Here is a 23,042-nt window from a genome sequence, read left to right on the forward strand (position 1 = left end):
TTTCAGGGGCTTTGTGATGCTTTTCAACATTCAGAACTTGCTTTACAATAGTAGTTCAAGGCGGAATGCCAGATATAGGAAGAATGTGCCTGGATGATTGTATTTCCCTTTCTAAATTCTCTTTTTGGGGTATATAGTTTGACTCAGGCAGACAAGGTTTTTTTGGGTAAATGTGTGTAAATAAATTTAGTGTAAATAAATGTAGTTGGTTTAATAAAACATATCACATTAACCCAAAGAACTTTATTTGCCTATGTCCTGAGACCAACACGGCTACAACCAACAACCCTAATAGTTTGACTCATATCTTTCCTATGCTGCAATTACCCAACCGTACACATGAATGTAACTTCACTTTGTGCAAATCCTTAGTGTAGAGAAGGGAAGTTGCAATTTCTTTTTGGGTTGCCTAGAAGTAGGTAAGAACTTCTGTCCCCAGAGTTTGCACTGTTGGACCTACAGCAATGGCTTAATTTAGAGAAAACTCCTGTTGTAGACAAAATCTCAGTTATTAGGTGGAGAACACGTCAACCTTTTGGATATATTAATTTAAAATTACTCTGGGGACCAAGAAATCGGTTCTTTGCCATGTCCATATTCTTTAGATTATTTGCCAACTGTATATTTTTCTCTGAGTGATAATGATGATCTCTACCTCTTTTATAGTACGTTTTACCAAAAGATCTCAAAATATTTTATAAAGGAAGTCAGTGTCATTACCCTTAATTACATCTGGGGATGCTGAGGGAAAGCTGCTTCTGTATATTTAATTCTGAGATCTCTAAAACTGAGTAAGTCCCTTCTCCTGTCAATCAGCAAAATATTAAAGGACAGGAGATCAGTCATTACCATAAAAAATAATGAAGTTGCAGTTTTAAGTCACAGATATTTATTCGAGTCTTAATGAGCAGGGGCTATTTAGCACTGAAACTTAACAGAAAACTTTTTCTTGTCATTGCAGAATATTTTTAGAAGAGGAGGATTTTTCAAAATGCTTCTACAAAAAAATATTCTCCTCCTGATACTTGCTACTGCTTCCTTATTGTTTATTCACTTGCTTTGCCTACAGGTAACCAGTGGCAGTCCAGAAAACGTAGTGTCTTGATGAGAATAACATGATCATTCTAGTTTAATAAAAAAAATATTCATGTAGTCAGCTTCAGGGTTTTTCCCTAGGACTCACTAAAAAAAATTGCCAATTAGAAATGAAGGAATAATGAATACATCCATTGGTCTCCAGCAATTTTCAATATTTTTCAGCACTTTAATGTTTCCAATTGAATTAGGCAATTATGGTATTGATCAGGTGATGGCAAAGTACAGTGATAATGAGCTCATTTTGATGGAAATTTCAGTCAATAGGAGCTTGCTACTAGGGTTATTTCTTTCCTTGTTTATGCAGGAAGTGGCCCATCTGCAATCCTGAAGTTGGCTACAGCGGAACATCTCTTCACCAGCATATAGGACATTGCATTTAATCATTATTGTATTGTCTCACATAGAACTTTCCCCCTAACACATGAACTGTCACAGTAATAATAAAAATGTTGTACCTCCATTGGAAGAGGGTTGTGACGACTAGAGAATCTGATAACAGCACGTGGCACTGATATGGTTCAAGTTAAAATCATGGATTAAATATAGACATTGGATTTATGCCACATTATAACCTGCCTAGCATCTCGCTCCCCAGGTAACCTCTCTACTGTTTAACAGCTATATTAATCCCCCCACCGCCCCTACCCCAGCCTGTCTCTTACCCATTGACTACTTCAGTTTACATTTTCCCTGACCGGCTTTTTCATATGCATACTGGCTTCTTTATTATTTCATCCAGGAAGAGCACAGACCAACTGCAGGTGCTTCCTCAGCCTGACAAATGGTATTTGAACCCAAAAGCTTGCAAACATTTTTTCCAACTATGTGAGTTGATCTAATAAAAGATATCAGATTTACCCAAAGAACCTTGTCTATCATACAAAGAATGAATGTGCAATGTTGGCAAAAGTGATAGTAAGTCATTGTGTATAAAGCCCAGTGATATTTTAATTACTATGGCAATGTATTCTATCTTATTCTTAGCTGCCCTCTAGTTTGTTCCTAAATCTCAGTATATCATGAAGGTATTCAGTATGTTATTTAGAAAACTGCCTTGGCAAATCACATGGTTTAATACTCTTATCTTGGAGTAAGTTACCTTGATTATGTGAGATTCATAGTAGTACTTGTTTATTAACAGCTTTGACTAAAACCACATGATAAAATGAACAATAAAAATGATACATAACAAAATAACAGTTTTGCTAAAAAAATACAGTAAGATTGTACATTCTACTAGTTCACACTAAATTAAAACAGAATATAGCATATGATGATATAAAGAAAGATAAGATGCAGCAGTGGACAATGAAAAAAACAGGGGAAGTTATCCAGAGAATGCTAAATAAATGTAATATATATTGAAAAGCAAGATGCAAGAATTCTTGTGGGTAATATCATTTTTAGACCAACTGCATGCTTAGGATATATTTTGGGGTATTGCAGTACCTTTTCTCAGGCCCCTGGGAAAGGAGTAGATACAGCAGAGCTAAGTAACAAATTGAACTAAAGCTGGACTAAAACTATCAGGTAGCCAACAGACAAGAGAGACCCAGTAAAAACCTGGTAATAGAAGAACAAAATCATTCAGAAGGGTTGTTATCACCTGTGGAGTGCAGAGATCAGTAAGTATCAGATAGACAGTGACCTTTTAAACCATTCTAACCTGTGTTAAGCAACTATACATATGTATCCAGTGTCCCACACTTCAAAATGGCAATGGGGGTGCTTTTATTAAAGTTTGTTCAGCAAGCTTTAGTTAAAGTACCCCCACCACCATTTTGAAATGTTCAGGTGCTGAATACACATGATATACAGCCTTCTGGAGCAAGCTAATTAGCTCACTGCAGCAGACTTTAAGTAGTCTCAATTGAGTCTGCTCTGATGGGTGCTAATTAGCACATTGAAGCAGAGCTCTGTCACATGTATAGGTGCCCTTAAGCTAAGAAATGTTTGTTCCCAGGCTCATCTTTCAAAGGTGTGTGGTTGATTCCATTTGAGCCTGAAAACTGTGAGGTTACACAGGGAGTGATTACTCTTCTCTCCTCTGCTAAAAATTGTTCTCCAACTATAGATAGTGATGTTTAATTTTCATCACAGAAAAATGTGGATTTTGGGTCACTTTTTCATTTGGAAATTAGGGATTTTTTAAACAGAGAAAACCAGGACCCCGGTGAGATTATTCACTCTGTGTGCATCTACACGTGCACCCAACTGCACTGTAGTTACCGCACAGTCATTTAGTACTTGCTAATAAAGAACTGTTATGAACTTAAATGACTGCACAGCAACTGCTGGTACTGCACAGTCATGGCACTGCATGGGTGATTTTCAAACCTACTGCACAGTACTATTGAGCTACTGCACTGTTGCTACTGCACAGTAGCCACAGCGTCATGGTTTTTGCCCGCCAATGCTACATCACCATAGTGATGAGCTACATTGCTATAGCTTGTTGCTACAGCGATGTAGTGTCTTGTGCAGACGTGCCCTCTGAGATGCAGTTTTTGTCAACATTCAAACTCAAAATCAAAATATCCTTTTGGAACATTAGATGTAAGAAATTTATTGATGACTTCTGAAAGGCTTTGTCTGGTCTCATAAACTGGCAAGTATGAACCACCCTCTTCCCAGTCAGTGAGAAGAACCTCAAACTTAGGTTATCAATGTCAAAGGTGACAGTACAATTTATAATTGTCTTCCTATGTACAAAGGATTGAGAATCCTCAGTTGCTGAGTGTTTGAGGGAGGCACAACAGATCAGAGAGCAGCAATGAGAAATGATTGAACTGTCATGCATCTGAACTACAGGGAAACTCAGAAGTGTGTGAATGAATGACTGTCTTTTGCATTTTTGAGAAACTTAATCACATCCATTATGTATCAATTAGTTACTGGTGCTCCTGTGTCCAATATGCATCCTATTGCTAATTCTCTATGCCTTGGGCATGTCTACATGTGCTATTAATGCAATATAGGCTAACTATTAAGCCTGCCCTGGGAGCACATCTACATGTACACCCTCTTGGGAGCAAATACGTGCTTCATGGGCCTACTCACTTTAAATCACCAAAATCAGATATTCTTTGAGAATAAAATTGTTCCCTGTGAATTCTAGGAGTAGAACCAAGAAATTATTTGAAAGCTCCTGCAGTCCTGACTCATCAGCACTAACTAAGACTTCAGAGTTCAATAGATAATTCCAAAATCCCAAGTCTTAACTGATTGGCTATTACCAGTTTTTGACAAAATGACTTCCTTAGTTACCTAGAAACTTTTCTCAGTCATTCAGTAGGGAACCATTGCATCTGTTCATGAGTCTTTGAGGTGTTCAGATACCAGGTAATGGTTCTGATAGTAAAAACCTATATATTAATCAGATGTCAATACTACTGTACAGTACCCACTTTGCAAGGCCAAGGTCCAATTTGCAACAGAGTCTCCAATATTCTACCAAGGATGTATGGTATGTGAAACACAGCAGAGAGGATGTTGTACAGCAGCGATTAATTTGCTCCTCGGGCATTTGCAAAGTGGAGTTTACTGTTCCAGTACAAATAACTACCTGGCAGACAGTAACCACTTGTCTGAGGGCAGCTGGCAATTGGTTGACTTTTGTGCCTAAGAGTTTACAGATTCCCAGCGAGTTGGATAGGAGCTCCATTTTGCAGCACCAGCTGAATTATTACTGTGACAACTAGAAGAAACAAGGATCTGCTGGCAAGAAATCTTCCTATGCAAAGAGCCAAGTGGTGTCCAGCTGGAAAACAGCAATTCTCACTTGAAAATCCATCACAGAACAACATTTCTGTCAGTTGCTTGCTTATGTTCTGCCCTATGAATGGTTAAGAGGTTCCTCTTACTGGAACTAAAGTGTACTTTTGTTTAGCAGGGTCTCTAGAAGACAAAGGATGGTTATGCAAACTTTTGCAGCATTTTATGGCACTTAGATTGTTTTTAATGAGCCTAAATTCATTATTTCAATTGCTTTGTTTTGTCTATATGGAAATGTCAGATGCTGCTCAGATGACAGAAAAGAAGCTGCTTGGCCACTTAATTAACCTCCTGTCAGGCAGTCATCCACTGGTCATTTTGGATGAGAGGCACAAACAAAGTCCTAATTACTAGGGCTGTGTGATACTTCACCAGCTGTTTCATTTTGACACTGTTTTGATTCATTCTGAGCTGAGGTCACGCCGGGGTGGGGAACTCAGCCCAGCTGATGGTCGCGTTCAGCTCAGCCCCAGTTCCCTTCCCCGATCAATCCCAGCACTGGGGAGGAGAACTGAGTGATAGGAATGAAAGAGGCTGTTTCGAGCTTCCCTATTATAGCCTATGGGTGAAACGGCAAAACAGCCTCAAAGCAGCATCACTGTTTCAGTGAAACAAAATGGAACAGCAGCTTCAAATTGAAACAAAATTCAAAACGAAATGCTGTTGCATTGAAACCCTACTAATTACTTGTAAGCACTGAGGCACAGTGGTAGAGCAGTTAAATTACAGGTCCAGCAACAATTATTTGAACCCCACACAGGACTTGTGCTACAGCCCCAATCCACTCATCTCTAAATAGACCTTTGGGCTGGGAACCAAGGAGGATGGATGTGTTGCTAATCACAGTCCTCCGTGTGCGCTTGGCTAGGGAAACGTGTACCTTAGCTACCATAGCCAGATGGGTTGCCAGATTATGAGGAATTTTGCTCTTCTTTTGATCTATGGCTATTATCTGGGGTGTGTTCTGTGCTTGTCAGGTGACCAAGTAAAGTGAATTAACAGTCCTGGACAAAACAGTGACTAATGGGAATGTAATAATGAACCACAGATATATGGATCATATAAAGAGCTAGGAAGGACAAGCATTGTTGATGTGGTCCAAAGCAATAAAGCAAGCAGAAATAGGTTGAAAGTAAGGTAAGAAAAAAATTAATCAGCTGAATATTAAGGAAAGGATACCAATAGTGAGGGGTTTTTTTCTTAACTAAGGAAAAGGCCTTGAAAAGGTGAAGAAACCAAATAGCATGTGGTTTATACTGGACAGCACTCAAAGGGCAGGAATAATCCTGCATTAGCTGGATTGTTGTGTTTTATTAACGGCTCTGGGAAAAATTAAATGAGTATATTATTAAGGAACACAAATAAATTGTTGTGACTTTATAGTCTTTGCTGTTAAAATATTAACATTGTTCAACAGTTAGTTACAACATGGTATAAATGAGGTAATACAGCCAGTTCCTATTTTATGTATTGATAAAAATGGTTGTATCTTAAGACATGACTACGTTGGAAATGCTAACTTTGCAATGATGATACCTGTAATGCAGTAGAAACAGTGTTCATGATCAGTGGAGTGAATTTTAGGATGAAGTTAAATGTTACACTTAAACCATATGAAATCTGTGGAATATTAATCAATGTTAAAGTTACAAGGTGCTGTAGTCAGTCGCACATTGACAGCTAATACTTAGGGCTCTACCTAAATCACAGGGGAGAGAGTCTTACCAAGCTTTGAGGACTGATTGTGGCATAAAGTTCTAATTCTGCAATGATTTCATGGTGGCCCCCCCCCCGTGCTGATTGGCAGAGAGGTATAGCAGGGGGGAAGGACAAGGTGTGGTAACCAGCTTGATTGATGGCTGCCCTTTATGTGGCTCCTCCCCTTGGTGTTGCTTGCCAGAGAGGCCCTGGAGCAGCTTTCCCTCTAAGCTGTGTGGCATACGCAGGCATGCAGGTGCACCTGGCAGTGCAGCACGAGCACTCCTGCATGGCTGCACATGCCATATAGCTTAAAGGGAACACTGCCCTGGAGCGGGGAGGAGGAATGAAGGGGCAGGAGCCATCTTGTCTGCTGCCCTTCATGCCACCCTGCCAGCAGCAAGGACTATTGGCTCCCACTGGGGAGCCAGCATTTTATTTTATATTAAGTAAGGTTTTTTTTGGTTGATTTTGTGGACAATCCCAGTTTTTGCAGTAGGTCTCTATTAATACTGTTTCTTGTCTACACAGCTCTGACTTGCCACTAGAGGACTTGTGAGCAGGGGTGTGGCTATCAGCCAGGACACCTAGGCTCTATCCCTGCTGGGGTGGGACTGGAGATACTGGGAGGAACAGGATCGAGCAAGACTGTAAATTGCTCCTTTTATAGAGCATAGAGCAGACTGCAGTTACCCTAATGCAAGCTAGGTAGCATGACCCACAATTAACCCTTGCCTGAAGTAGTGTAACTTGGAGAGGTTCAGAGGGCATTTAGCAGATGTTAACAAGCAGAATTTAGCATGCAGACACTTGTGTTTTAAGTGAACTTAGTGCATTAGTGGGCGCATTGATACATGCAGGCACGTGCACTTCCAGCAACTCAAATAAGAGGAGCACAAATTTGTGCTAGGGATTTTTGCCTCAGCACATATGCCTGAACATGTACTTTGGTGTAGGGCAAATTGTGCCACTTCAAGCAAACTCACCCTGCCCAGCTCTTCCTGGATCTTCAGCCAGAGGGAGCTAGAGCCAGGGGCCAGCACCATAAAGAGCTGCCCTGGCAAGCAGCTCAGGTCTACTTCCCCTCGGGAGCTTCTGGGACAAAGTTGGCCACGCCCCTTCCTGTCCTGGGCTGCTGTTGCTGTTGCTGGTTCCTGCAAGCTTGGTCTCAGGAGCTTCTGGGGAAAAGATGACTAGGCCCTCTCCTACCTCTGACTACTGTTACTAGATGGCTTGGTCTCAGAGCTTTTGGAGTACGTTGGCCGCACCTCTTCCTGCTTTGGGCTGCTGCTGCATGCTGCTACTGCTGCATGCTACTATCCCCCCTTGGGGAGGGGCCCACTGCACTGCACCCTAGCACCACACCCCAGCATCATACCCCAGCACTGTACCCCAGCTTTTGCACCCCTCTTCTGGCCTGCTGACCAGCCTGCCACCAAGCCGCAGTCAGGGGACAGTCTGGGGAGGGAGCCTACGCAGCCTGTGGACCCCTCCACCCACCATCACTGCCAGAGTCTAAAGGTACCTTGCCCTAGCTGTTTTCACATCCACTTTCACCACAAGCATACCTGGGGGCAGAGTCCAACCAATCTCCTCTGGGGGTGGAGAAGCCTACAACCTCTGCTGCAGGGACAGGTGGGACTCTGGTAGGTAGCCAAAAGGGCCAGGGGGTCCCCTGGCCAGGCCCCAGCAGAGGAGTTCCCAAGCCCCCTCTCTTATCATCAGGGACCAAGGGTAAAGGCAGTGGAAAGGGCTCCTCTTCAGCCTCCTCCACAGCTGGGGTGAGAAAGGCAAGGGCCCTGCCACCAGTGTCTGAGGGGACCAGGTGTACTGTACCAGCCAGCACATGACTCAGCCTGGCCCTGGCCCTAGCCCTGGCCCCACCAACATGGCCTCCCAGGGGGGAACCACAGCTATGCACAGGAAACCAAAAGCTGAGGGGCCTGGACCCTCCACTGCCAGCCCTTCCAGCTCAGGCAGCAGGGCTCCCTTTCCAGCACTCACCTACAGGCATGGGGTGAAATGCTGGCTGCCCAAGTGGGAGAACCTGCACTTTGAGACCTGGGTGCAGACCCTGGCTCGGGTAGTGGGGGGGCCCCTAGATCATGGTGGCATCCTGCTTTCATGGCAAGGGGGTCTTTTTCCTTGCTACAGAGGCCATTGCATAAAAGGCAGTGGAGAGGGGGTTCATGGTAGAGGATGAATACATCCCCCCTTCAACCTGTAGCAGAACAGGACCAGAGTGGTCCTCAGCTCCATCCCTCCCTATATCCACAAGTGGGCCCTGCTCTCCCAGCTCCAAAGCCTGGGGAGAGTTATCTCCCTGGTGATGGCCCTCTCACTGGGGTGCTGAGTCCCTAGCCTCTGCCACATGTGCTCTTTCCGTCACCAGGTCATGATCCATCTGGTGGAGGGAATGCGACTGGAGGCTGAGGGCCACCTGGTAATTATTTAACAGGGGGCCCTGGTGAGGATTTTTTATACACTGGGGGACCTGCGGTTCTTCTGGTGCTGTGCCCTGGGGCACTTGTATCATGAGTGCCCCATGGGCCAGGTGGGAGGGCATCTGCAGGTCTTTCTGGGAAAAGGGGTGCCCCTACCACTGGCACCCCACCCCCTTCAGACCCCTCTATAAACTCAAGGGATTCTGAGCTCACAACTATGAGCCCCCGGCCCATGAGCTCAAGGGACTCTGCCCCTGAACCAAGTTTGGTGGAGTCCCAGGGAGGGCAGCAGAGTCCCCCTGCCCCTTGTCATACCCCCATCATAGCTGCTCTACCCTCCCCAACCCTCACCTTCTCCTACTGGAGCCTTTTCAACTGAGGACCACCCCATGGCTTAGTGGGCACAGGTCCCCTCTGGGCAAAAAGGCAAGAGAAAGGCTTGTGTGCAGCTGGAGCCCTCTGATGTGGAGGACTCCTCTCCCCTTCCCAAGACCACCACACAGGGGGAAGGAGCAGCCTGGCCTCTGGGGGCCTCCCCAGCTGCGCCTGACACCCCACCCCCGGGAAAGGTGATCCCCATGGAGGAGGTTTTGGAGCTTCTAGACAGTCCCAAACAGGAGCCATGGTGGAAACCCCTCATTCTCCTGACCAGGGCCTACCCCCTGAGACCACAGGCACCGAGGCTGAGGCCTACCCAAAGGAAGGCCTGGCAGTGAAGCCTCCTCCCTCTTATGATCTGGGGGATACAGAGGCCCTGGGGCTTACTCTGGTGATGTACTGGGTCCACTTGGCCAGGGCCAGGAGGCAGTTGACCAGGAGGTCCTGGGACTTGGGGCCACAAGTGGGGTGACCAGAAACCAAAAGGTTGGGGGTAAAGTTCATCCAGAACCTCAGGAGGAGGTTCTGGACATGGAGGTGGAGGGGCTACAGCCTGGTGCACTCGAGTGTCATGTGTGCCAGGGTCTCCCTCTGCCTGCAGAAGGGGCAGGAGATTGGGGTGTTGGTACAGCTTGCCACATACACACCCATAGCAACGGCTCCATGGAGAAGACTCTAGCTAAGGTCCCCAGTGGCTCATGGAATGAAGGTGGAGTACAGGCTCAGCCATGGGGGTGCCCTAGCTACACCCTTGCTAAGCAGGTGCTCCCACTTGGTGTCTGGGTAGGATCCCCCGAAGCTCCTGTCTATTTGTAACATTCAAGATAGCATGGGCCCTAAGGTCCACTCAGGTAATGAGTAGTCCCTATTGTATGGGGGCTAATGGGTGAAAGTTACAACAAAATACTTGGGACAACTAATGAAAAGACAGGATGGGAGTATTGTGTGGGTCAAAACATGAAAATAAGAGCACCTGAGGGGAACACCGAACAGAGCTCACTGGGCCACACTCACTGGTCGTGAAAGGCATCCAAGGAGCTGGTGGTTGCTGCCCACTAGTGCTCTGCCTGGAAACGTGCACAGACAAGTGAAAGGAAAGCAGCTCCGCAGTATCTGGGCACCTTCCTGGCCACAGCCTCCTTCCTGGTCAACTATAGGGCCCACTTGGCCAGGGCCAGGAGAAGGTTGACCAGGAGGTCCCGGGACTTTGTGGGGCCACAGATGGGGTGACCAAAAACAAAAAGGTGGGGGGTGAAATTCAACCAGAACCTCAAGAGGAGGCTCTGGAGGTGAAAGTGGAGGGACTGCAGCCTGGTGCACTCGAGGGTCATGTGTACAAGGGTCTCCCTCTGGCCACAGAAGGGTCACAAGACCAGGGTGTCTGTGAAGCTTACCACATACATGCCTGTGGCGACGATTTCATGGAGGATCCGCCAGCTGAGGTCCCCACTGGCTCGTGGGATGAGGGTGGAGTACAGACTCAGCCACTGGGGTGCCCCAGCCGAGCAGGTCCTGCCACTTGGTGTCTGGGTGGGACGCAAGGGCTGCATGATGGACAGTGCAGCGCATGAGCATGTAGAGGTGGCCAGTCCTGAGGAGGCTTCTCTACCTGGGTCCTGCCACTTGCCTCACTAACAGGAATCCTGGTGTTCCCTATTTTAAAACTGTAAATTCTCTGATTAAAAAAATCCCAAATTCACTCTTTAAAATACCCCAACATTCATGTTTTATTGATATATTTACAATTTTAAAGCAATTGTACAGCCTATCAGTGTCCCTATCATCATCATAAAATTAATTTTAAATATCATTATGCTTACCTGGGACAGTGCCTGGGGTTGGGTTATGCTGCAGCCTTGCCCTGCTTATGTTTGCCCCACACGCAGAGGCAGCATGCTAGGGTAGCAGGAGCACCATAGAGATGCTCTGGCTGAATGGCAGAGCATCTCTGGAGGTCTGATCCCCTCTTGCCTTAGGGCACACTGTCGAACCCTGCTCTGCACTGCTTTTTTCCAGGGTGTTTTTTTTAATACCTGGAAATCCAGGTATGAAATTTAGAGCCCATACTGCAAATATGCAGTGCAGGGAACATTTTTCCACTCTCAGTGTACCTCTGGCAGCATCTCAAACTGGTTTGAGATGCTGCAACAGGCACGTGCATGCTTGTCTCCATGCGCCCAGTATGGGCCTGGGCAATTATTTCAAGCAGAGGGCCACTTAGCAAGTTTTGGTGAGCTGTCAGGGGCCACATAGGTAGCCCCACCCCTTGACATGTCCCCCTCCCCCTGGTCACCACATTGGGGCCAGAAGTCCTGCCCGCTAACCCCTGACTTCCCCTTGCTGCCTCACTCCCCCCTGCAATACTCCTTTGCGGGGGGCGGTTACTATCTTAGAACCAGAAAAAAACCAAATCATGCACTAGAAGTCAAGCACCTAGTATAATATTTTAAAATTTTATTACAAAAAAATTGTCATAACTTGTGATTGTATACTGCACATAGAAGGGATTGCATAATGACTGAAATAAAGTGTCACTTGTATATTGTCCGTGTGTGTATGGTGGAGTGTGGGAGTGTGTGTGGGGGGTTGTTAGAGGTGTGGCTGTGTAGGGGAGCATAGGGTACGTTGAGTATATGTATAAGTTGATGGGGGTTGTGGGGGCGGGGACAGGGTGTGTGGGGTGTGAGGGAGAGTGAAGGGTGTAGGGACCCCCTACCTACTCCCCCCATGGCATACAGCCCACGCTGACTAGCAGTAGCTGGCGGGGAGGTCAGGGTGCTCATACCTGGGGCAGGCACGGCTCTAGCCAGCACAGCACAGGGGGAGGGAGCAGGGCCCAAATTATCACCAGGGCTCTGCGGCACGCACCTGCAGCTCCAGCACTCACAGTGGGGGAAGCCCCATGCTAGAGCCTGCTGCCTCCTTTGCCTGGTCCCTGCACACTGTGGGAGTCGAAGGAGCTCCATCCCCTGCCTCCCCGGGTAGTGCAGCACAGGGCTTCCCCACTGTGAGTGCAGAGCTGCAGTTGTGGAGCTCCTGCGATTGAAGTGGCCAGGCAGGCTGGGGGGGTGGGGGGCACTCCTTGCTTCTTGCTCCCAGCACAGTGCTAGCCATTTCTATCACAGGGACTCAGTAGCACAAGCCTACAGCTCTGCACTCGCAGGGGAAGCCCCGCACTGGACTCCAGGGCTCCCTCCACTCCTGGCAGAGTGCAGGGACCTGTGCAGCTGGGAGCAGGGGAAGCAGCAGGCTCCAGTGCAGGGCTTCCCCCACTGTGAGTGCTGGAGCTGTGTGTGGCACGGAGACCTGGCAATAGGGTAGGCTCCACTCAATCTCCCCATGCAGCATTAGCTGGAGCCACACTTGCCCACCTGCTGCTGCTGCCAGGCAATGGGTACTGCATGCCATGTGGGGAGTGTATGGAGAGTCCCTACAACCCCCCACACTCACACTCCACACACCAACACCCTACCCAGCTGAGCTCCACACTCCTGCTTCCCCTCTGGGTGCAGGCTCTATGCTGTGCTGCTGCTTCTTCCTAGCTGCAACTCTACCCCCTCCTCCCAGCCCTGCCCCTTCCCTACCTGCTGCCCCAAGTGAGCAGGTTCCGGCTGCAGCAGGAGCCCCACCTGGAAGCTGCTGGCTGGGCAGAGCCCTTCCACCCAAGACGGTGGGAGCGAGGCCCAATAGGGTATGTTGGGGGCTTGTACACAGAGGCAACTCACTCCCACCCTCATGGGCGGAAGGGTTCGGTGGGGTGCAATTCATTGCGGGGTGCTGAGGGCCAGATGAAAGTGCCTGGCAGGCTGGATCCAGCCCACTGGCTGTATTCTGCCTACCCCTGGTCTAAGAGGATTGTGTAACTTCACCCTTAGTGATAAAGAACTGTCCTGTTATGTGTTAAAGTAACCAAAGATTTAATTTGTCTACTGTATAACTAAGCAAGTTGTTGCTGCTGCCCCAAACTGGTCTAAGTTTTCTCTTTTGTATTGATCACACTTTTACTTTCAACTTCTTTTTTTTCTCATCTCAACGCCCTTCAGATTTTTGACAAATTTGTGGAACTTCTGAACTCTACCAAGTGTTGCAATGAAAATATCTTTTTTTAACCTTCTCTTTTATTGCTGTAAAATGGTACAATGTATGGATAGGTTCATTACAAAATACAGCATACAAGGTATTTATTCTCATGCATGAACAAAAATAAAAAGGCCAGATTCAGCCCTTGAATGTACACATGTAACTCCCATTAAAACCAATGTAGTAATCAATACAAGTGAATCAGGAGGATATTTGGTTGCATCCCAATACAAAATTCAGCCCTCCTTTCCATTTTTACATATAATATTTATAGACCATCCTGTATGTGAAGTCCTATTTAAAATGTTACTCCTTTAAAATGTTGACTCCTGTGCATTTTATAGTGAAGAAACCAATGTCTTGGTTACCACCTCAAAGGTACCACATTTCCTTTCTGTGGATGTATATAAAGCAGTGGTGGAAGCAACATTAAGTTTCCTCTGCTACATTTTAAAGATAGCTAGGAACAGGAGAAACAGTTAAGTTGTGCTGCCTGTACTGTAGCTTTCAAATTATTTCTGCTGCGTTCATTTTCCACATGATAATTAATATGACAATTCTCCAATGCTACAGCCTGGCTTGGTCAACAGAGTCATGCAGCCCTAATGCAGATACACTCTGACTGAATTCAAACCTAATATGGTTAAATGTGGTGGGAGTTAACTGCCTCAGGTTTGATCATTTATGTTGTAAGTATCATATGCAGACCCTGACTTTACTTTCACATGAAACTTTAGTGAGTTTTATACCAGTGGCTCCTTTAAATTCTTGTGGAGTAATTCCAGATTACACCAGTGTGATAGGCCATTTATCTAGGCTCTAGAGCACTTCATGGCAGCTGGGCTAGGTACAGACATCTAAACAGGCTGAGGCGGAATCAATCTAAGTTATGTGGTTTTCTGTAAGTGGCATAGTTTAGATCGGTAGCGAACAGAAAACACATTTGCTGTTTGGTGGAGTAGACCAGGTTCCACCATTTTTAAACCAATCTATGTGTGCCAAACTTCTGTTCTGTTACAGGTTCTGAACAGTTTCTGATCACTTATACTGGTAAAAGCGTACTGTCTGTATCTGGCCTTAATGTTAATTTCAAATGTGGGAATATCAATAGGTACACGAACTGTTCTTCCTGGCAAAATAGTAGTTTTGAGCCTGTTTCAGCCAACTCTGACTCAAAAGGGAAGTCTTTCTTCACATACATAACTCCCTGACTATAATACCCCAATGAGTAAGAAATATTGGTATTTCGTAGCGTTATACTGACAAAACAAGGGGGAAGGAAGTGCCTCTGGGAACTATAATTTACACAAGACACTGTTCTGTTTGCGTTAGCAGGACTATTTGTGCAGATGTGGCTGCGGTGGTTTTTAGTTTAATTGTTTCTGCCAAGTATGGCTAATTATCAACCTAAGCAGTACACCAGCACTTTTATGGGCATCTCAGCGTTTTGTTTATATACCTGTTCCTGGCTTGGTCTATGAAACCCAGGATGGACATCTTGCCTATTTATTTTCAAATTAAAGAGCAGATCATAACTGTTGTGTTGGAAAATCATTCAGTACATTGCGCAAGCACATTGTTTGCCTACAAATCTCAAGTACAGTTTTGGTCCCTTCTCCTAAAGCATCTATAGTTTATCAGATAGATATGATTTACATGTACTAAAAGAAAAGTATGGCATAGATCATTATTGAAATAATGCTCTTGCTGTCTTCTTTTTAAAAAGTAAAAATACTTCAGCAGGGCATCAACTGTTAGTAGTTAGACTCCTCTTAACAGTTCAGCACATCTGACTAGGGTCAATATAAAGTATGGCTGACCAATTTGCTTCTGAAATGGATAAGGTGTCATCACCTGGGCACAGGAAAAGTACACAAGTCTCAGGCTAAGTTTCTCTGTCCCTTGTTATGGTATTTTACCATATAAATGCATATGATCAAATTTCTTCCTGATGGCCCTAGCACAGACTAGAATAATGACTGAGGTTAACACTATGCAACAAATAAAATATCCTCAGCTGAAACTGCCAGCTTGAGACAGGTTAGCCTGCATATATATATATATAGGCAGAAAATAACTTTATGGGTTTTGTCACATTATTGTGTCTTTTTTTTTTCTTCCAGTTGTTCATATGTTGATACATGGGGGGTCTGGCAACACAGAGAGACCCGACAATGAATTAGCAATTCATAGAGTGAACTGTTATAGCATTTTCTGGCACATAGCTTGTTTTTCAGTGAACCTAAATTCAAGCTTTTAAGACTTTTCAGCTGTGACATACCACCTAGCCTCCAGCATGCCTCAATGGATGACACACCTTTCATTTCACTGAAACTAATGCCATATGTGACAAAATACTGCAGTCATCTCCCACACTTTTAAAAGCAATCTCTACTCCATTATGTTCTATCTTATTTGGTGTCCTAGGAGATAGAAATAGACTTTGTTTTAGCTAGCATGTTAGCAACTTGTCCTGGATTACTCTGGGATGACTTATTAGACTAAGAAGACTGAGCCAGACTCTTCCCACCCTCACACTGGGTATTACTCAGATTTACATCAGTAACCAAGATCAGTTATTAGCCAGAAGGAATCTTACTTCTTCTTTTTTTTAAGTCTGGAGATTTGGGACTATATTAAGGCATAAATATGCAAAGTTTTTCAGAACTGCATGGACCCTGAATGGCTACATATGGCAGATTCCCAGTGGGATAACTGAGCAGGCAGGTTGGCCTACTGCCAGAAGACAAAAAGAAAAGAAACACTCTTCCTAAACAGTGAATAGTGGAGCTACTAAAGGAGAGGAGATGGGGTGCTAATTAATTAGGGCCTGCTCTACACTGCAATAGACACCCAGTGCTGGGTCTGGTCCTCCCTTCACCCTTATGTAAGGGGATTTGATATAGGTTTGATGTAGGTAAAGGGTTGAATTTTCAGAACTATGTATCCCTACTTGCTCTCCCTGACAAACAGTTGTGTTGTGCAGCTGACATCTGGGGATGTTTAATTCATCTGCTTATTTGACACCTGCACAGCAAAGTGCTATAGTGGTTGGCCTGGGGAGAGCTCACTTGGAAAGGGAAAAGCCTAAGCAACTATATACAATATCGAGTGCCCACTCTTCTTCTCACTACAGGTAGTAGCCAAAGTCCCACTGACTGTTTTGGGAGAGGTAATAAGCCTTAAAACTACATTACATAACTGCTCTTATAGCAGTTGCTTTCAACTTGAAATTGCAGTTACTTAATTTAGAGAAGAAAAACCTGAATGAGAATTTGATAACTGTCTTCAAATAAAAAAGATTGTTATAAAGAAGATGCTTAATGAAAGGACCAAATTAGAAGTAATGGGCTTAAATTGCACCAAGGTAGATTTTGTTTGGAAATTACGAAGAATTTTCTAACTATGAGCATCACTAAACATTGAAGTAGATTGTCTATGTAAATTGTGGGGTCTCTGTCACTGGAAGGTTTTAAGAGCCAGTAAAAAACATTTGTCGGGGTGGTTTAGACAGGAATGCTCCTGGTGTGAGCTATAAACAGCCAATACGGCTGACAAGATCATATTTGGTCCATAGGCTAGCAGTTTCAGAAGTGAGTCTTGGCTGGACTGAGCTGTCACAGTTAGCACGTGACCTCATTTTGTGTGACTTAGCAGAGGAACAAGGCAGCCTGCTTCTCACTCAGCCAAGTCAGAGCTGCATACTTTGTTGCTTCCAATCTGAAACATGGTGCAGCTCCTGTCCTTCAAACGTTTCCTCTTATGGGCAGGCCAGAGGAAGTTGGGAGATAGGTGGGGAGTAATCAGGGTCTTGCCTTTGAATTCAGGGACTGGTCAAACCTCTGATCAGATCTGAGGAGGGAAAGCCAGTGGAGCCTCTCAAAGGACAAAAAGGATCAGGGAGGGAAACTATTGAGCCAAAGCAGCACCCAAGGCTCTTTCTACTGTCATGTAGATAGCACGTGCCCTGCACTCTAGACCAGGCCTAATGAAGACATTGGAAATTAAGTTTACACCTCATAAAATAAATTATTCCTTTTATTTAGTGCAGTGTTAAACAAACTACAGACTGCAGCAGCCAGAATACTAATGCAGCAGCTACTAATGCTAACAATCTAACATAGCAGTTATACAATGCTTTCTGAGCCCAAAGTGTGTTGTCTATAAGGCATTCTTCTTCCTTCCCCGACCCTCTCCACAAAGGAGGCTACATTGGCTTGGGGGAGATTGTTGGAGTGAAACACTGCAGGTGTGATTTTAGCTTCCCTCCACAAGCCAGCAAAGGTTTGATTACTGTTTGCTGTGAGCTGTAGGGGACCCAGCACCCCGTGAAGATGCACAGAGCCCCTAGGCAAACTGTTTTATTCCTCCATGCATCTGCCAAAATCATCAGTGATCAAGGGAGATGTATTTCTGGGATGGGACACCAGGCTAGATCTTACTAGGTGCACCTACAATGAAATGTTTACTGTGCAGTAGATTAATTAGCTCCACAGTAAATGTCTCATGTCTACTCACGTGCCCTTATTAAGTTGGAATAAAGTAATTTACTCCACAGCAGGATAGTACTATCCTGCTGTGGAGTAAAAAACGCTGCAGCAGGACACATGTAGACACTGCCCCAGCTGGCTGGGGTATGAGGCTGCTTCAGTGCAGGGGCTGCCTGCCAGCACCCTTGTACCCCAGCCAGCCCCCCCACAGTATGTTGAGCCAGAAGAGCAGCCCAAGGCTGGCTGGCTGACTGCTGCCAGCTGGGGCTGCTCTGCTCCAGCTCAGTGTGCTGCAGTCTTGGGCACATGTACAAATGGTGTGCCCAGGAGAAATACGCTCTGGAGTTTATTGCGTCTGGTTAATTGCACATGTAGACACACCCAATAGGAGTAAACCCTGTCCTCACGCCATAAGAAGAATCCCAAAAAACTTAGTGAGTTCCCCAGACACCACTTACATGTAATCTAGCCAAGTATTGACTGACCCACTTTATCATGGTATTTCATTTGGGACAGGGGTTGGTCTGCATATAGCAAAATCATGGTACTGGAATCTCTTATCTTTTGAGTGCATCTTCTAACTACCATTTAAACACCTGGGGGAAGATTATGCATTCCATTATACCTGTCTTAAGTTGGTACAACTATTGATTTTAAGGTAATTGCAGCAGTATAATTCATACCCATAGAATTCAGTCTTTACTCAAGTAAATTCATACACACTTTGGAGAAAGTTAGCTTGGGTAAAGATTGCAAGAGTGGACCCATGGACTAGTTCATCTGTTAATAAGTTTCCCTGTTACTTATTGAATGAGCAACAAGGAAATTAAATACAGTTTTGACAAGTATGAGATGAGATTGTGTTCAGATTTATTTAATAAAATGGAATACTGTTTTGTTCAAGCAAGTGGACAATTTGCCACTAAATTGATAATAAAGATTTTATTTTTATTGCAAGTTTATTTTAGATGTGGTTGAAATTCTGTCTAGAAATAAGTATGTAACTGCCTCCATGCATTTGGTTTAGTTTTTCTAGTGAATTAAAAGAATTAAAATTAATTGTATAAAAAGATGAGTTAAAAGACAACTGTAGAAGCAAAATTGCCTGCTGTAAATAAATTAGTAGTGATGGTTATTTTATTGACTTTATTAACTCTATCACAGTACATTGACTCTGCTTTACACCTCTGTCTAAAGAGATCTTACTATCCTAAGGATTTGAGTGTTCAAATATTTATTTTTCCTCTGGAACAGTAACTGGTCCTCATCTTAAAAGTCACCACAAATTACACTTTGGGGAATGCAGAAACCAACTTTTGACTGGGTCACTCTCCCCACACTATTCGTACTTTTTATTTATCACTCAGCTAAAAATACCTTGTGTAACTTGGCTGGACACTTAATCCTATATGAATGACAGTTTGGTTTTATATCTTACAGAGTGCTGTTTTTTTTTTTACTGAACAAAGCTTAAAAGACAAGTTATTTGTGATATTGTTATCCTTTATTATTACAGGTACAGAATTTTGGTCATTTTTCATATCCCAACATCACACATTTACTGATCGAGAAGCAATTTTCAATCTTGGAAGTAGTCTCAAATGGAATTTGGCAGGATGCATTCATCGTAATCAGTCAGATCTTAATTGATTAGTAATATTTTATGTAATAAAAGCAATGTCTTACCAAACTCTGATGAAGATGCCCTAGGGTTATTTTATATTCATGTTTGGAAAAGAAAGGCAATGCCCAGTCCCAATACTGGCAGATCTCTCTAATCATTTTAGTAGACTGTCAGTTTGTCCCAGCCTGAAGCTTAGTAGTGCCAACAGATCAGTTTATTTGCAGCTTTGAAGCCTGGTCCTGTAATGTTTCTCATCTGACAGAAGATGAATAAAAGTGTCACTGTGGGAGACTTTTAGACGGCCACTACATGAAGGACCCTCTTTGCGTTCCCTCATAAGGTCTTCTAATTCATTTTGGGGGGCTCCAGCTTTTCCCACAGCTGAGTACAGTTCCATCAGCTCTAGTTCGTGCTTGGCAGCTGTTTCTAAAACTCTCTGCTTATTATAGTATCTGACAAAGTTGTTGATAATGGGGTGGATAGGAAGTGCTATCGCTATCACCCCACAAAGGAAACTGATGGCAGCATTGAGTTTCCCCAGGGTTGTCTTGGGATATATATCCCCATATCCAACTGTGGTCATGGTTATGATTGCCCACCAAAATGACTGGGGGATGCTTTTAAATAAAGTCTCAGGGTGACTTTGTTCCATGGTATAACCAAGGGCAGAAAAGACAAAAATACCAACAGCCAAGTACATAAGAAGCAACCCCAGCTCCTTAAAGCTCCTTTTAAGAGCATATGTTAAAGTCTGCAGCCCTGAAGAGTGGCGTGCGAGCTTGAAAATTCTTGCAATCCTCATGATCCGAAGTGCTTGAACAGCCTGTTGAACATTAGTTAACTCCATCAGTCTGGCGCCTAAGTGGGTCAAAATCAGGCTGACATAGAAGGGGAGTATTGCAAAAGCATCAATGATGTTCATGAAAGACAGAGCAAAGTGCAGTTTATTCGGAGAAGAAATGAGTCTGAGTACATACTCCAGGGTAAACCACCCGATGCAAGCTGTCTCAATGCTGTCTAGAGTTGGGTGTTCCACATGATTTCCCTCAGAGTCGACTATCTGGAGTTCTGGGATGGTCCCCACACACATGACTACGGAGGAGATTAAAATAAATAGAAAGGACAAAACTGCAATTACTCTAGCTGGGTAGGATGATTCTGGTTTCTCCATGAATTTCCAAATACATTTTTGGCATCTTTTCCAGCGACTTTCAGAGGCGTCTACTCCCAAATCATCCAAAATCAGCTGTACTCTTCGGGCTATTTCTTCCAGCTCCTCCTTTTTTTCACTCAGATGAGTTTTGCAGCAGTCATCCAAGAATTTAAGGTCCACTTTCCAAAACTCCATTTCATTCTTGAAACATATAGGGCATATCCCTTTCTTCATGTGAATTTCTCCAAAGTAATATACATCAATAATACATCTGAAAGCATCTGGATCTCTGTCAAAGTAAAACTCTCTTTTCCCAGGATCATAGTCATCACAGAGAGCAAAGATAGTATCATATCCCCCTGACAAACAGTTGATCAACTCTGTTAGTCTTGTTCCAGGATATCGGTTCAGATTATCTCCATCTAGCACCTGTCTCACCCCACCAACATTGACGATAATTTCTATGTCTTCATTTTTTTCTGATCCATTGCTGTCCAGATCTGGAAATCTGGAGTCACCTGCCATTTTCATTGTATTGGATATTTTCTTTAAAAGGAAATATTAGTTTGCTTCCAAATCTTTATTGTTCTAGTTTATTTGTGGCAGCAAGTCAGAGCTCTTTTAAATGGCTCTGAGCAATGTTGGGAAAGGTTACAGAAATAAACCTGCCATCAGTAAAACCTTGCAAGGTATGCAACAAGCTGCAGCGAAAGGCAAGTCATCAGGCTGCTGTGTATGAAGGCAGGACGTTAAGAGAGAAACATACTATTCCAGGAGATTTGAAAGAGAAGAAACCGCTTAATAAAACTCACCCTCTGTTCAGTGCTTGAAATTCCTCTCAGATTCCGTTCTCTCCCATTCTCTAAAGCAATATTTATTCACAGGCTGGAAGTCACGTCATGCAGAAATTCCTTGTTCTGATTAATGAAACGTGAAGTACTTGACAGTTCAGAAATGAGAGTCAATCAGCAGGGAGATCCCACAGAAAGCTCTTGCAGTTTTTTATTTCAGTTCCAAGAAATTGCATGGAAAGCTGCTCTTTTTATTTTTACTTTAAGGTCTTCTGGAGTTTATCTGTTGATTCCTTCGCACAGTAACTCGAAGTGTGCAGAAGAGAAACTTGTGCTTGTTTTTCCTTTGCTGTTTCTAAACACAATAGGAATTCCAGGCTGACATCAAGTTCTTTCCAAACTATACCCTCTTCTGGTGAAACTCAGCAAAGCACAAAAACAGCTGTACTCTGTGTATGCTCAGCTATAAAGCAGCCTTCTTTATAAACCTGTGTACCTTCATGTTTTAATATATCATCTTTAAAATAAAACAAGTGTGATAACATAGAATGCAATTCAGAGCTGCAGACGTCTCTAGCAAATAGAAGGTGCTCTCATTGTTTCGGAAGCTTCAGGTAGTTAGGTAGACAAAGTATATTTTGCACTTTCATTTGGATACACAATATAAATTTTGTTCTTGGTGCAAGTCCAGGATAAACCTCTCTCAGGAAACTGAGCTACTGCAGATTTGTTCTTGTGTAACTGACAACAGATCATAAAATTTTCACCATGACTGTAAGAGCAAAGCTGTAAGAGCAAAGCAGCATCAACTGCATTCTGCCCTGTGCTCTTCAGAGAGCTGCGTTAGACTGCGGCCAAGTTGTCTGGATCCACACTCAGCTGAACCAGGTCCAGACCTGCTCTGTTGGGTGCCCAGGTGTTATGACCCAAAACCCATGCCTCATCCTTGCAACAAAGGCAGTAGTAACCATGGGAGTTGCTATGTACTTCCCATCAAGTAAAAGGAACCTTTGTACCTTGAATTTATAACCATCATCTTAAAATGGTGACTGTAACCAGGAGCTGGCAGTATTCAGAGAATATGAAGTCTGCATTCCGCACTCTTGTTACGCAGAGGTTGGTGTCTCACTTGGTATGTGCAAGAAAATAGTTCCTGGTGTCAATGTGATGTATTGTGTAATTTCCCTTCTCTCCTGTCATGTCTGTACTGTGCTGAAACTTTAAACTCTGTGGGGTAGGGAAGATATACTGAAAGTGTGTATATAAAGAAAGTATGTAAAGAGTTTAGGTCTGTTACCATCAGAATATTACCATTCTGATTGCTAAGTAGTTTGCTGCTGTTATTAGCAATGTTAGCTGCCATGCACAATTAACTAAATAACTGCATATTACAATATCTCACCAGATTGAGGCCTTATTGCCCTTGACAGTGAACTATGCTGCCCAGTTTAAAGGGTAGTAAATGTGAAGATATAGACTGCAATGGCATGCTCGCCTAGATAAAAGGGTTAA

At 44.0% G+C, this 23,042-nt stretch overlaps 1 protein-coding gene across 1 annotated transcript; it reads right to left on the reverse strand.

Moving 5' to 3' along the window:
- Positions 1–19,502: 19,502 nt before the first annotated feature.
- Positions 19,503–21,905, reverse strand: KCNF1 (potassium voltage-gated channel modifier subfamily F member 1). Its single transcript, XM_019537403.1, has one exon. It carries the CDS (start codon positions 21,268–21,270, stop codon positions 19,801–19,803), a length of 1,470 nt encoding a protein of 489 aa, XP_019392948.1. The 5' UTR covers positions 21,271–21,905; the 3' UTR covers positions 19,503–19,800.
- Between the last annotated feature and the right edge of the window lie 1,137 nt (positions 21,906–23,042).

The sequence above is a fragment of the Crocodylus porosus genome, unplaced genomic scaffold (genome assembly GCF_001723895.1).
Source record: "Crocodylus porosus isolate Cpor-Errol unplaced genomic scaffold, CroPor_comp1, whole genome shotgun sequence".
Taxonomy (NCBI): Eukaryota; Metazoa; Chordata; order Crocodylia; family Crocodylidae; genus Crocodylus; species Crocodylus porosus.

Bases quoted from the DNA above. Each gene is read 5' to 3' on its own strand.
- KCNF1 (XM_019537403.1), bottom strand. From the start codon at position 21,270: ATGAAAATGGCAGGTGACTCCAGATTTCCAGATCTGGACAGCAATGGA.